The 13,979-nt window shown below is 37.7% G+C and overlaps 1 protein-coding gene across 17 annotated transcripts in view; it reads right to left on the bottom strand.

Moving 5' to 3' along the window:
• Positions 1-311: 311 nt before the first annotated feature.
• Positions 312-13,979, bottom strand: part of LOC110981752 (guanine nucleotide exchange factor DBS-like) — a 48,916-nt gene continuing 35,248 nt past the window's right edge. For 14 of the 17 annotated variants that reach the window (XM_087145475.1, XM_087145470.1, XM_087145472.1 and 11 more), the window contains 14 exons: positions 11,469-11,569; positions 11,190-11,372; positions 10,938-11,007; positions 10,551-10,649; positions 10,196-10,288; positions 9,919-10,044; positions 9,491-9,682; positions 9,134-9,226; positions 8,788-8,869; positions 8,472-8,505; positions 8,132-8,351; positions 7,485-7,577; positions 6,411-6,461; positions 312-5,365 (listed from right to left, as the gene is read on the bottom strand). In XM_087145475.1, the coding sequence (XP_087001601.1) occupies positions 3,890-5,365; positions 6,411-6,461; positions 7,485-7,577; positions 8,132-8,351; positions 8,472-8,505; positions 8,788-8,869; positions 9,134-9,226; positions 9,491-9,682; positions 9,919-10,044; positions 10,196-10,288; positions 10,551-10,649; positions 10,938-11,007; positions 11,190-11,372; positions 11,469-11,569 (2,913 nt within the window). In that variant the 3' untranslated portion in view covers positions 312-3,889. Of the gene's footprint in view, positions 5,366-6,410; positions 6,462-7,357; positions 7,578-8,131; positions 8,352-8,471; positions 8,506-8,787; positions 8,870-9,133; positions 9,227-9,490; positions 9,683-9,918; positions 10,045-10,195; positions 10,289-10,550; positions 10,650-10,937; positions 11,008-11,189; positions 11,373-11,468; positions 11,570-13,979 lie in introns of all 17 variants that reach the window. The other 3 variants (XM_087145478.1, XM_022239589.2, XM_022239604.2) reach the window with 3 other exon arrangements.

Below are 13,979 nucleotides of genomic sequence, written 5' to 3'. Positions count from 1 at the left end.
TGTTTGAAATTATTCAGTAGTCTGTGTTCAAATCATAACATTAACGTCCATTTTTATATCGTACATTGTTTGAATAGAAATGCGAGTGAGATTGAAATAAATGTGAAATATCTTAAACAGAGAATCGAATAGTTTCACAATTATAACCAGCTAATGATTAATAAGAAGAGCACTGTTTATGAAAGCGGCAGTTGAATATAACATCGACGAAAAAACGCCATTTCAAGGAAATGTTTATCCCTAACTAAGCTTCGCTGCCTGGCCATTTACAATACCCACAATTTACAATAACGACACAAAGACTGCTACACTTTATTGAGTCCTTCCTCTCTATATCAGGCTGAAGGCTACACAAGCCAACACCACATAATTAGTCTCAATTGAATTTATTTTAATATACCAATCTTATATTCCATAATGTACATCAGTTTTAAGTAGAATAAAGAATCAACTGGTAACATTGCACAAAATTAATAGTGAAGAAAAATTACAAATGGTGAAATAGCCAATCTAATATGATAGCAAAGCACGGATGTCATTGTTGGGGCCGGAATAAATCAAGGGGAGGGGATGAGATACTGAACCCTTTTTTTCCGGGGTAGATCATTAAGAGAAAGAAAGGGCCAAAGGGAAAGCTAGTTCCATGAAAGAATTTGACAGAACTATTTGTTTGGATTTTTCTGCAGGACATTTCCTTCGTAACAGTTTGAGGAAACTGCTCCTGCAGGATTTTGATTGACAAGAGCTCCTGCTGTTTACAGTGGTCCTCGATAACAGAGGGAAAGAACCCCTACGGTGAGTGTTAATAGTCAAGATTTACTCTTTATGAAATGAAACTATTCCAAACTCATTTAAAAATAAAAGAATTTGTGATTGAAAAGACAGACTTCTTGCCGGGTAGGATTTGCTTCACATGGAGAATGTAAACAAGAGGTCATCCGTAGAGTCCTTGAGAAGTGACAGAGGACAGGTCCCACTGGATACTCGCGTGTAGAAATATACAACTTAATACAAGACACAAATCTACAAATGTTCAATAAGTTAACGGTTAACAAAAACTGGATTACTTACAAGTTGGTGAATTCTAATGATTTCAATACTTTCAACGAGTATTTAAAAATAAATTTTCGGAGTGTGCGGTAAAGGGTCAGCAGCGCAATGAAACTTAAAATCGTTATCCTTACGCTCTTAGAGTCTAACTAAATACATGGAAAAGTTTTCCTAGTTTTACGCTTTAAAAAAGGAATATACATGACTGCCGATTCCTGGTTCCTATTGAAAGTTAACTTTAAATCCACGATACAAAAGAATCTCATTTTCACATTTTCTAATATTTAAAGACTTGAGTAAACGATTACCAAGTCACGTACTTCACTTACTGACTTAATTTTGTTACTTTCAAGTTAAAGTTGCCGATCTTCAAGTTTAACGGCAACTAAAAAGGTTGGATAACAGAACAGCTATAGTTCATAGCATTCACGCCATGGATATTAAAAATGTCTCCATATAAATGTAGTGTGTTGAAAAATTCAGACCAGATATATACTGATCCAATTAGGATCTTTAAATAGATGTTTGCTTAGTTCTATCGTCACGAATTTATGCACCTATGCTGTCTAACACTGCACTAGGCCACACAAACCGACAAAGGCAAAAGCCGTTTCGTATACGCTACCACCTTTGGACAAATTTACTTTGCTGCCCAGCAATGTGGATTTGATGGGGACAGAAATGTTGAACCCTGTATCCAATACTATTCCCAGAGAGTGTGACTCAAAGGGCTTGCATGAAATTTAAGCTACACTGATGTTCAAATGCTAGTACGTTGATTTATATTAGACCATATATGTACAAATGTTAGGGCAATAAGTCTAAAAGACTGACTCTCTACTAGTTAATACAAATTAATAGGCATTTTTTTTTCACAACCCTCATCTCTGGTTGTGAATTTACTCAACAATTAACAAATGCAACCCTCTGTCTTTCCTGATAGTCATAATTATTTAATAATTTGCAGCCGTACCAGGGCCCAAAACTAGCTCCAAAAAACAAGCATATTATAGGGCTAGATCAACAGTACATAAAAAATAAGCCAATAGCTATTCACACTAGTGCTCTTAAGCTAATTGTGTGGGCGTCAGAAGGCGCTATGTCTGTCAAAAAGCGAATAGAGTGAACACCAGGAAAGCTTAATCCCAAACGCAGGCAAGGAAGTGACCAAAATGAGACGTGGTATTAACCCAAGGATTTTGTTCGATAATAAACTTTACTGTTAGTTGCCAAACACAAATTCATCATTCAAACAAAAGCTCCCAGTACATAACCAAATGATCACTGCAATGGAAAGATAAAATTCAATATAAATATGCATTTTCCACGATCTTATGTATATAATATACAAACATTGAACGTACATATTCATGCATGTGCACACCTATTGATGTGTATGATATAGTAATATATTAATGTAAATGAAATCATTTGTACATAATTACATCAGCAAAAATCTAATTGTACTTACAAATATACCAGCAAACAAAAGGTGAATATCTTCTTTTTTTCCCCTCAATAACCTTCATTTTCGGATTATAACATCCAGTTATAAGTTCATGGGAAACAATTGTCAACTGTATGTCAGAAACTGGAGAGAAGAACCGTGAACAAGATTAAAATTTCCCATTCATATTTTCCTGTTTCTCATGAAAGATTTCGAGGGGTACAACCAGATCGGTAATGATTTTATGCACAATGGAACTTACACAAGAAACACTGACGTCAACTTATGACTAAACTGATATAAGAATACATTACTAACATCAAAATATCAATGAATGATTATTATAATAATATTTAGCCACAAGTTTTCACGTCAGAACATTCTAGGTGTAGTCATGTCTGCACTGCCATGTCAAAGCCGTGTTGGAATGAAACCCTTATTCAGCCATTACTGACACTTTTTATTAGACCTTGCCATATTTTGGACAGTGAACAGGGACAATATAATTGAGCTCCTGTTCAACACCCACTGTGTATTGCTTCTCAAGGCTGATATGATGAGAGTTGATCAAGCATATCAAACACACGAACTATGCAATGTGGACTGCTTCATTGTACTTCAACTCTACAGATTTTTTGTCATCATGAACTCTGGGTTTTGAATAAACCTGGAATGGGAAAATACCAGTGACCCCATGATTCTAAACTGCATATTTTATGCATTTAAAATACGAGAAATGAGTTTTTTAAAGTCTATTTTTTAAATATACCTTTATATTATCATAAAGCCTGCAGTAAGTTGAAATTTCTTACAATTTTATAAATAGCAGTTTATTTTGTGAGGAGAAGGAGGGTGCCAGTTTTACAATGAATTAATGATCTCATAACACAATGACGTTAATCTAAACTTGGACAGTCATTTCAAAATTGGAGGTTGAACAACCGATTGGTCACAAAGGTTTTCTTCCGGGGTCGTCTGTCTGTCCATAACAAAGAGGAAAGAAACCATGAACAGGTGACTATAAAGACCTTGCAAAAGGAATTTAAGGTCAAATGAAGAAAAGACGTAAATGTTTAAAATTTTCACACTTTCTCGGCTTCACAATAGCTTATTGTCTGCAAAATGGCTTTTGTGTTGGCTGCCAATTTCAATTTTCAAAACTTGCATTACAGAGGTTATTCAAGGCAAAAATGTCACAACAATTATTTCCAGTTGCTGGTTTAGTTCAGGATTTTCTGCAACCCTGTCACTGATGCATATATAAATCTTTTTACTTCTTTTCTCAAATTTTACACACGAGGTTGGGGAAGGGTTGCTGGACCAATTAGGTCAGGTGGATTTTCTTATCTTTCTTAATCTCTTAATCATCATTTCATTCTCATCATTCCATTACTAATTCGTTGGGTTAGTCTGGTGGTTCTCTAACTCGTTAATTACAATAGATGATGTCAATATATCCTGCCTATCTAACAGTACATTGGCATTAGGGTCTCCATTCTCTATCTCTTCCATGGGGTGCGTCTCAGGTTCTATCACTATTTCTATAACATGGTTTCCACCCTCAGTTGTCAAAGTTGTTATTTCAAAGCCTGGTGTCTCCCTTAGAGTGAGTTCTGTTTCCTTGTCCGAGTTGACAGCTGTCTGATTGTTACAAACCTGAATCACTGTCTCAGTAACATAACTGGTTTGTTCTTCCATGGATTCAAGTTGGTCTGTGGACAGCACTGATTCACTCATTGGTATGGTTACCAGAGTGAATTCAGGCTGTGCATATGGCTCAGTGGCAGGTGGGCTTATGATAGGAATTCTTGCCTGAAGCTCTGGATTGGTCACAAAATCATTCTCTGTGGAAAACTCAGGTTGCTGTTGCGGCTTGGCGAAAGGCTGGCTTTCAGAGAAAACCTGTGTCTGTGGCTCTAGCTTGTTGGTAGATTGGTTCTCAGTCACTGCAAGTGGCTGGGGCTGCACTTTGGTTGTGGCTTGGTTCTTCATAGGCTGTGGCTCTGGCTTAGTTGTGGATTTGTCCTTCACAGGCTTTGGCTCAGGCTTGGTTGTGGATTGGTTCTTCTTATGCTGTTGCTCTGGCTTGGTTGTGGATTGGTTTTTCTTAGGCTGTGGCTCTGGTTTACTTATGGATTTGTCCTTCACAGGCTGTGGCTCAATCTTGGTTGTGGATTGGTTCCTCTTAGGCTGTTGCTCTGGCTTGGTTGTGGATTGGTTCTTATAATGTTGCTCTGGCTTGGTTGTGGATTGGTTTTTCTTAGGCTGTGGCTCTGGCTTACTTGTGGATTTGTCCTTCACAGGCTGTGGCTCATTCTTGGTTGTGGATTGGTTCCTTTTAGGCTGTTGCTCTGGCTTGGTTGTGGATTGGTTCTTCTTAGGTTGTTGCTCTGGCTTGGTTGTGGATTGGTTCTTCTTAGGCTGTGGCTCTGGCTTGGTTGTGGATTTTTCCTTCACAGGCTGTGGCTCTGATTTTATTGTGGATTGATTCTTCTTAGGCTGTTGCTCCGGCTTGGTTGAGGATTGGTTCTTCTTAGGCTGTTGCTCTGGCTTGATTGTGGATTGATTCTTCTTAGGCTGTGGCTCTGGATTGGTTGGGGATTTTTCCTTCACCGGCTGTGGCTCTGGCTTTATCGTGGATTTGTCCACACGCTGTGGCTCAGGCTTGGTCGTGGATTGGTCCTTCTTAGGCTGTGGCTCTGGCTTGGTTGTGGATTGGTCCTTCACAAGCTGTGGCTTTGACTTGGTCCCGGCCTGGTCCTCCATGTTTTGTACCTGTGATTCTCTCTTAGTCACTAATTGGTTGTCATGTGTGAGTTGAGGCTCAGGTTCCAAAGGTGCAGAAGTCAAACTATCACAAGATTCCGCCTGAAGACATTGAAAGAATTTACAAAATATTGGATGTCAAAATATTGAGAAGAGCACAGGCCATTTGTAGACATCACAAACATAAATTCAGGTTAAGTTTTGATTGAAAAGTTTAGGTTTGGGAGGTATGTGTGAGTCAAAAGTCTGTGTGTCAGTAATGGAAAAACTATAAGAGAGGGTAGTGTATTAGGGACTGAATTGGAACATCAGTAGTTAGCACATTAAAAGACAGAGGATTAGTTGTGGGCTTTAGAAGTGAACAGTTTAAGTTCTCAACAAGGTTTCAAATTCAAGACAATTAAAGTTGCGTATGCATGATGGCTTTAAAGCTGTTTATAGACAAGCCATTAGTAATTAACAAACCACAAACGTGGTAGCAAAACCTGTGCCAATAAGCAACAAGTTTCACTTGACATGGCAGGTAGTGAAGTGGGATAGGCTACAGGTGTTTTTGGTCAACTAATAGCAGGAAGATAAGTGACTATCCTATTTTACCCCATATTCCATAGTTTCTTACAAAATATCCATGATTCCCAAGAACTTTACATTAAGTTCTCTTTCTTAGTTCATAGATTGTTCATGTGTGGTTTTTCACAAGCATTGAACAATTTTCAATGAGATTGTAATGATTTTTACAAACACCAGTTTTTCAATCTGATACATTCACAATAAAGGAATTCTTTAATTCTCAACTAAACTCAATATTTGAGCAGCCAAGAAACACTGAAGAAACACAATGTACATATCACATACTTTCCAAAAAGTTGTCTACATGTAAAATGCACAAAAGTATTGCTACAAAGAAGAAAAACTGACTTCTAGTACTGAAAAAAAATTCAATTATGTTAACAATTTTTACACTGAACATTAAACAAAAGCAAAAACACAGGACAGACTGAAAATGGGGCAGGTAATCATAAGATGGAATGTAGGAGAAACAAGTGGATTGCCAATTTGAAAGAATGGCAGATTGAATTCAATAACCTACAAAGATAAGGCAGTTCATTCGTATCAACAGTGATATAACCCAATGATGATATCTTACCTCAAATAAAAATGGTTGTGACCTAATAAGAGGCTCAAACAAAGAAAAATCCTGCAAAATTTGGTAGGATGGGGTTGGGTTTGGAGGAGTGATAAGAAGAAGGTATAAAATGAGGGTGAAAATGTGAATGAAAAGGACATGCAAAATCATAGCCATTCCTTTATGAATTACAGAAGTTATTTTACCATAATCAGTTTCCGTTCAAATGGCTCATTTCATTACCATCACGCATGTGCCATACTCGCATATCACAAACTGTGCTTATTAAATTCTTCTTATTATAGATTTTCCCTAGCTTTTCTAATGATTAGATCTTTGTGAATGAAAAATACAGTACATGTATGTGTGAAGAAATTTTAGGGGAAACTATGCCCCACAACAAAAGGAAAGCTTTTCACAAGGAGACTTTTAAGTATGGATATGGCATGTTATTGTAAATAATTATTACCTCATGAAGCTGTTAACTTTTAGATTATTGAAGTTATTAACCACAGAGTATGATGAATTGAATCACTTGATGCGCCACAGAAACGGTGCATTTTGAGAAGCCAAATCAGCTTAGTACTTAGTACTCCTGTCTTTCTTGTTTAATCTTATCATTGAGAATAAGGCTTATGGGGTTACAAATATCCTCATATGCAAGATGCCATCACGCTATTGATGCCATCAAAGGTTATATGCAAACAAGACAACATTCTGATGAAAGAGCAAGCATCATGCATAACATACATGTATATACTAAATGCAGAATAAATCAAATACTATCAATCCTGTCAACACTCAAAATATGTAAGTCATGCAGTAAGAGGATGTTCTTATAATACAAATGACAAACCTCATCAAGTGTCACTGAGAGCAAAACAACTTAAAAATTACATCATGAATGCTACATTGGGACATTACAAAAAAAAAACAAAACAAAAATAAACCACAATGCAACCACAAACCTTGACTGCTCGGACTAGGACTGCTTCGTGCAAGATGATAGGACAATGGCTCTAGGTAACTGCCCGGTACCCAGCCCTGCTGGCTGGTGTACGGGTGGCTAACCAGCCACCAGCCCTCTTTACCGACCTTCTGAACGTTGACAATATCACCAATTTTGACTGCCATTTCACCTTCCTCAACAACGTTGTATTCAGCAAGGACCACATACTGGTTTACAGGCTACACAGAGAAAGGACAACAGCAGTGTCAATCTTGAGGTCATGTGATCAATCAAAGTCAAAATGCAATCAACACTTCTTGCAACATTCTTACCAAAAAATCAATTCAAGGTACTATTATGATGTAACCACGGCACCATTAATCTCAGACCAGTCAGGAATCAACAGAGGGAGCTAATACTCTACCCAAGATGTAATAACAGCAATCCTGCCTGCTACAGTCAGTCAAGGATCAATAGAGGGAGCTAATACTCTACCCAAGATGTAATAACAGCATTCCTGCCTGCTACAGTCAGTCAAGGATCAATAGAGGGAGCTAATACTCTACCCAAGATGTGATAACAGCAATCCTGCCTGCTACAGTCAGTCAAGAATCAATAGAGGGAGCTAATACTCTACCCAAGATGTAATAACAGCAATCCTGCCTGCTACAGTCAGTCAAGAATCAATAGAGGGAGCTAATACTCTACCCAAGATGTAATAACAGCAATCCTGCCTGCTACAGTCAGTCAAAAATGTGCTATTTAACTGTGGATCAATCAGCAGCAATCTTACCTGAGGTGAATGTGATTCTCTCCTATCTTCCAAGGTATCATCATCTGATTCACTGAATTCTCCACTCTGCCAGCCTTCTTCATTATCATCTTCTTCCCCTTCCAGTGACTGTTCACTGGCTAGGGAGGGATTAGCACTCCCATACCCAGTAGAGGAAGTATCACTGGCTGTGGGTGAAGGTAGGGGGCCTCCGTTGGGGGTTGCGTTCTCAGTGATGGAGCTAGGGACAAAAAAAATTGGGAACTAAGTATGTAAGCAAGGCTTAGTAGAACCAAATTGAGTATGGGGGATACATAAAGCTGGTGCAACGGGAATCAATAAGGGAAATGTAGACACCTACCCACTTTCTGAGATGGACTTTTGTAATGGTTTACCTGTTCAAGAAAGGTGATAAAGATTTCAAAACATGATGAGCACTTGAGTTGAATGCAAAACTTCAAAACACATTTTTTGTTACACATCAAGAGTTTCAGCTGCAATAATGTTTTAATGACTACTGTTTGTATGTCAGCATCCCAAACAAATGATGGCAAAAATTCAATAAAAGATCGACTGTTTTAGAGATTGGAACAAACAACAATGAATACAGTAGTTTAAGTCTGTAGGCTGTGCAAAGCATGATAGTTTGAAAAGATTGATTGCATTAATCATGGTACCTGCAACCTCAAGTTGTTGATTCTGTAGTAAGGCCTGTCTCGTTGCTTTCAACCATGCCATCTTCTCTGCCTCTGAGGAGGCCTTGAAGTAGAAGAACAAATGATTGAAACAGACTTGATTATGATTGGAACAAGTGTCAAAAACTGTGTGATAATTCGATAACAGTACTGGTTACTTGTCTCTGGACAGACTACTCGCACAGTGCAGGTGTTTGTGAAACACAATCTCATTCAGACCATCATTATGTACTTCTGAATGGGCGAGAGCACCATTCTTAGTTTAATACAAAAGTTGGATGTTAATTAGATACTGACTGGCAGAAAAAAACACTGATAATTGAAATACCTGGAATGTGTAGACATCTACTCGGCCACCTGACCACATCTCAAATTTCCTCTTGTCTCCTTTGACGTGTTCTGTCAGTCCAATTCCAGCAGTCTGTCAAACAATCAACTCAATTATGTAAGTTACCATGGAAAATGGAATTCAAGGTTGAAAGTCTTTTCCAGCAAGTCATTGGCAGAGTTCAAATGATTTAAAACTAATATATGGTATGCAGAACAGGTAGCAAAAAGTGACACACAGAATAGGTGGCCAAAAACCTTACTCAGCTGTATTTTGCGTAAGTTTGGCATAAAAGACAGGAAGAGTGCTACCAGCAATGGGCCCCATCAGGGTAATGAAAGACTCATAGAGGCCAACCTTTAGAGAGCTCTTGTAACCATAGCACGTCTTCTCCTTGATATCTCCACGCTTTTTACAGAAGAGTACCATCTTCTCATACAGGAAGACATGTCGTTGCATCTTGCGTTGCCTGATGTTACGCTTCTTGTGTTCTACCCACATAAAGAGGGCGCCTTGCATGAGTAGCTTGCCCAAGTTGGAAAGCTTACCCTGATGATGATTATAAGAATACCAATCAATTTATCATACAGCTCACTCTGACAGGTGTATCACAACCTGCAGGTAACTCCACTTGAATTTTTTAATACTATTTCTTGTCTTAAGTAGTGCTGATCATGATTCTTGTCTATCAATGCAAACAGAGTTTGTTGATTGGCATAAATGTCAACTATTCAAGAAATCTGACAGATGCTTTTGTTAATGAGAGTATTTCCATTTGCTCCTACCTCAAACCCTGTGATGGCCACTTGATGCATGGTGTCATTGACATATTTGATGACAGTCAACATACAATCTAATGCTGTCTGAAGGTCGTCTGTTCCTGGTTCTAAGGAGGAATATTTCAACATTTCCTGACAATGAAAAGAAGAAGGATGATTAGTAATGTGGTTCTTGCCATTATGATGCATCATTCTGATTGAATGTTAATCTTGATCAATATGGCATCTGGAGTCCACACTGCCATTTCCAGTCTGGTCCAGTCTTGAGCCTGATTTTACTTACTCTGAGCAGTAGTTGGTACTTGGTGATCCTTTGGACTGGTTTGAGTAAGTATGCACTAAGAGGGAGTTTATGACCCAGCAATCTTTGGCACTCCTGTAAACAACAAACAACAATAGCATTTCATGTCTAGGGTAATGTTTATTTGCATCCAACATGGTCTTCAGTAAATATGTCTTTCCAACCAGGAAAGTTTTTTCATATAACTGATATGAACAATAGCTCAAGAGCATAAAAGAGAGCAAGATTTTCTGAGACACTCCTTTGAAATTCATCCACACCTGTTGAATATTAAATATAAAACTCTAAAGGGCGATTTGTGGGAAAATCACAGTGCACTCTCTACTTTTAGACTTACCTGAAAAAAAGGATTGTTATTTCCACATTCTCGTCTTAGAATCTCTGACCGCGGTTTGTTTTGACAGTACGTGCTGTATAAACTATCTAATTCCCCTTTCTGTGGGAAAGCAAATGGACACAGGAAATGAAAGTAAAGATACATGTATGCAGTTCAAACGACACATCACAATGAAATGTCAGCTGAATAAACAATTCCATTTATTGACTTGAATTTCTGCTGTCTTGTCAGCCATCTTGAAACAATGTGACAGAATTTATCAAGTGGAAGACACAGAATTAACCGAATACTTCATGTGACATTTTAACTGAAGCATCAACATAGTCATCATACAAATACATACAAATGGCAATTTTCCACACAAAGTCTAAATAAGCAGCAGTTTACCCTTTTGACAAAGCATTTGCCGATTAGCGTTGGTGTTTTGATGTAGCTTTCAAGCTCAACAAGGAATATGCTGGGGAGTAAATCAAAATATGAAAGATTCATGTCCTTGCAAAAAATTGCAGTAACCATCAGCATTAATACTTTTACAATTTTTTACTGAATATTATTTTTTTCCAGTCCAGAAAAACAATAAAGACAAACCATTAAACAGCAGCATCAACAGTGTGTATCTGTAATGAAAAGTAATCTTACCTGCTGTGAAATTTGTAGATGTCGGCCCAATTTGAGAAGAGAATATCTTGATTTCCTTGTAATGCCTCTGGAATGAAAGGCATAAGGTCTGGATTGTCCATCTCCTGGATGTAGCCTCGTAGGACTGCATGTAATTCATTGACATACATCTTCTCTGTTTCAATTAATTCCTTGATCACATGTCTGGAGAAAAAAAGAAATTCTGTAATTCATCACAACAAATCCACCTGATTGCTAGTCTAGGAGTCCCTTTCTTCTTTTTGTTGACATTTTGCATACCTTCTCTTTGCAGACAGTGAGTTTGAATCCCCATTATCTGTGTTGATAACAATGCCAAGATCTGGGCTGTCCCCTCGCAAGATCTCAATCTTTTTATCAGTCTGTAAATAAGCAAAAAAATCCTTCTGAGAACCTTTCACCTAAATACTTTATTTGTTTAAACAATGAAATGGCAGCAAATGCAGTGCAAAAAAACGTGAAGCACTCAAACATTTTCTTTTGATACAGTTTCTCCATGATTGATGAAGGCTTCAGCAAAAGCAATGCTGGCAGTAGAGCTATTAAGCCTGAAGAGACAATGTGAAAGGATATAACAATATTTGTTTACAAAGGCAAGAATCAAGGTAGGACCCAAGGCAGTTCCCATAGCCCATCAACCCAGGTGGGATTGGAACCAGGAACAAAACTGTAAGAAATCAACGAAATGTTTGACTATAACCAGAATAAGCCGAAGTTAACATTGCTCTTCATACGCAAATCACATTTGAATGACCTAAGCACCATTCAGCTTACAACAATCTGATGTCTCAGAGAGGAAGGGAACAGGAAATACTGGGGAACCAGTGATAACTCCAGGAAAAAAGGTCACCAAGATCACAAACTAGAACTATGCAACTGTTTTTTTTGGCAGACGGATCTTACTAGGCCTTTTTAGGTGTTTAACCAAAGACCTCTGATGTCTCTTGCTGTAGAAATATGAGATCACCTGCACAAAGGGGGGAGGGGGGAAGGATGGTGGAGGGACTTAGCTCAATCCACAATTAACATATCACCCAATGATATAAAAAACGTGGACTACCTGTACATCCTACCATTTATTAGACCTTCCTGAGTTGCTTTCATTAGTTACGTGTACATGTAGTTTAAGCATGATGCACATTAAGCAAATGAAGAAATGTGATATGTAAAACAGTGCTTTGTATAGTATGCTTGCAAAAGCAGGTGTATTCATCACTGGAGGCGGCACCAAGACTACATGTACCCCCCCCAATCTCATGACACACTGCAAATAATGCAAGGTTGAAGCATGACTAATGCAAATGTTGCAATGTACATGTATGCTTTACTTTTGAAATTGAAGTACTTGTCGTATTACCTTTTTGCATATAAAGTTCCACTTTCAATAACAAAGAGATGGTTATGTTTATGCATCTGTACATTAGCATGGCTCATGCAGGTGTGCATGGCTCATGCAGGTGTACATGTACCAACCAGTATACATGTAGGTAGCTGAGAACCTGATCAATACTAACAGAAACAAAAACTACATGAGGTTCAAACACTATTTTTTGGGTCATACCCAGATACATTTATAATCCTTCCTCAAATAACAATATCTACATATACATGTACTCGTAGGTACACATACATGTAAGATACATGTATATGTAATCTGTCATTATTTTTGTAACTTTAGCTAAAATACATTATGTGCATGCCTCGTTGTAGTAATGATCATGTTTAATTTTTTTTCAATTAAATAAACTTCACATCTGGAGTGTTTGTTGAAAACTACTGCATAAGATATCAATCAAAGTTTTACATGAAAAATATTTGCAAAAAGTTCATAAACAGAAACCTACAGTATCTAAACTGTAGTTATTCATATATTTCTTCAATGCTTACTAAAACATTAATTATTTCCTGATTGGGCAATGATGGATAATTCAAAAGTCTGCATTACAATAGTGATGTACATAAACATAAACATCAAATACATAAACTTGCCTCTGGGAAGCATATTTATTTTAATAAGATGCTGTTTTGATGCTTTGCTTTGAAGCTCAACATGCTTCAAACATTCAGAAAAATGTACATTCCCCTGGCTGTCACATGTATATTTTGCCAGCTATTTTTGCCATTTATTGCATTCACTGAACACATACCGGTATTTCAATTTTGGTTTTTGTCAAATATGTGCTTGTTACGAAAGGAAACTTCTCTTAAAGCATATTGCATTAATAATAAGTAAGCATTTATAAGAAAATAAACATGTGCTTGGCTGGTCTTAAATGTGTGTTTAAGGCTCAGGAGAATGCACGTGACTAACGCTCAAGCCACAGGCGAGGGCATTATCAGCGTTCAGTCTTTTGAGCCGGCCAACCACATATTTACATGTATTCCCATTCACAAATACCTTGTTAGGTCAGAGAGTCAAAGGAAGGCAATATATAATGATGGATTTCCAACAAATTTGTTCTAGAATTTTACGTTCATTTTCCCGAACACCCCTGTCCATTTTATGGTACATTCTGTGAGCATGTTGTTCAAAAGAATCTTTTTATATGGATTTGGTGCATGCATGGCGAGCCACATGTACAGACTCTTGGCCAATCAGAAGTGATTAAACTGTCTTGTATCCAGGCGCCAGTGTGTGATTTGTGCAGTGGGCATTATCAAGTGTTAATACACAGTTACATGATGCATTTCGACCAATACGAACAGAAAAACTGTCTCAGCATGAACTTTAAGTACATGTACATGTAACATAAAAGGCTCGATATTTAAACA

This window comes from Acanthaster planci, linkage group LG14 (genome assembly GCF_054643075.1).
Source record: "Acanthaster planci isolate LZ-2023a linkage group LG14, COTS_SCS, whole genome shotgun sequence".
NCBI lineage: Eukaryota > Metazoa > Echinodermata > Asteroidea > Valvatida > Acanthasteridae > Acanthaster > Acanthaster planci.
The sequence above is the reverse complement of the archived record's forward strand: the minus strand, read 5'-3'. Positions and strand labels throughout refer to the sequence as shown.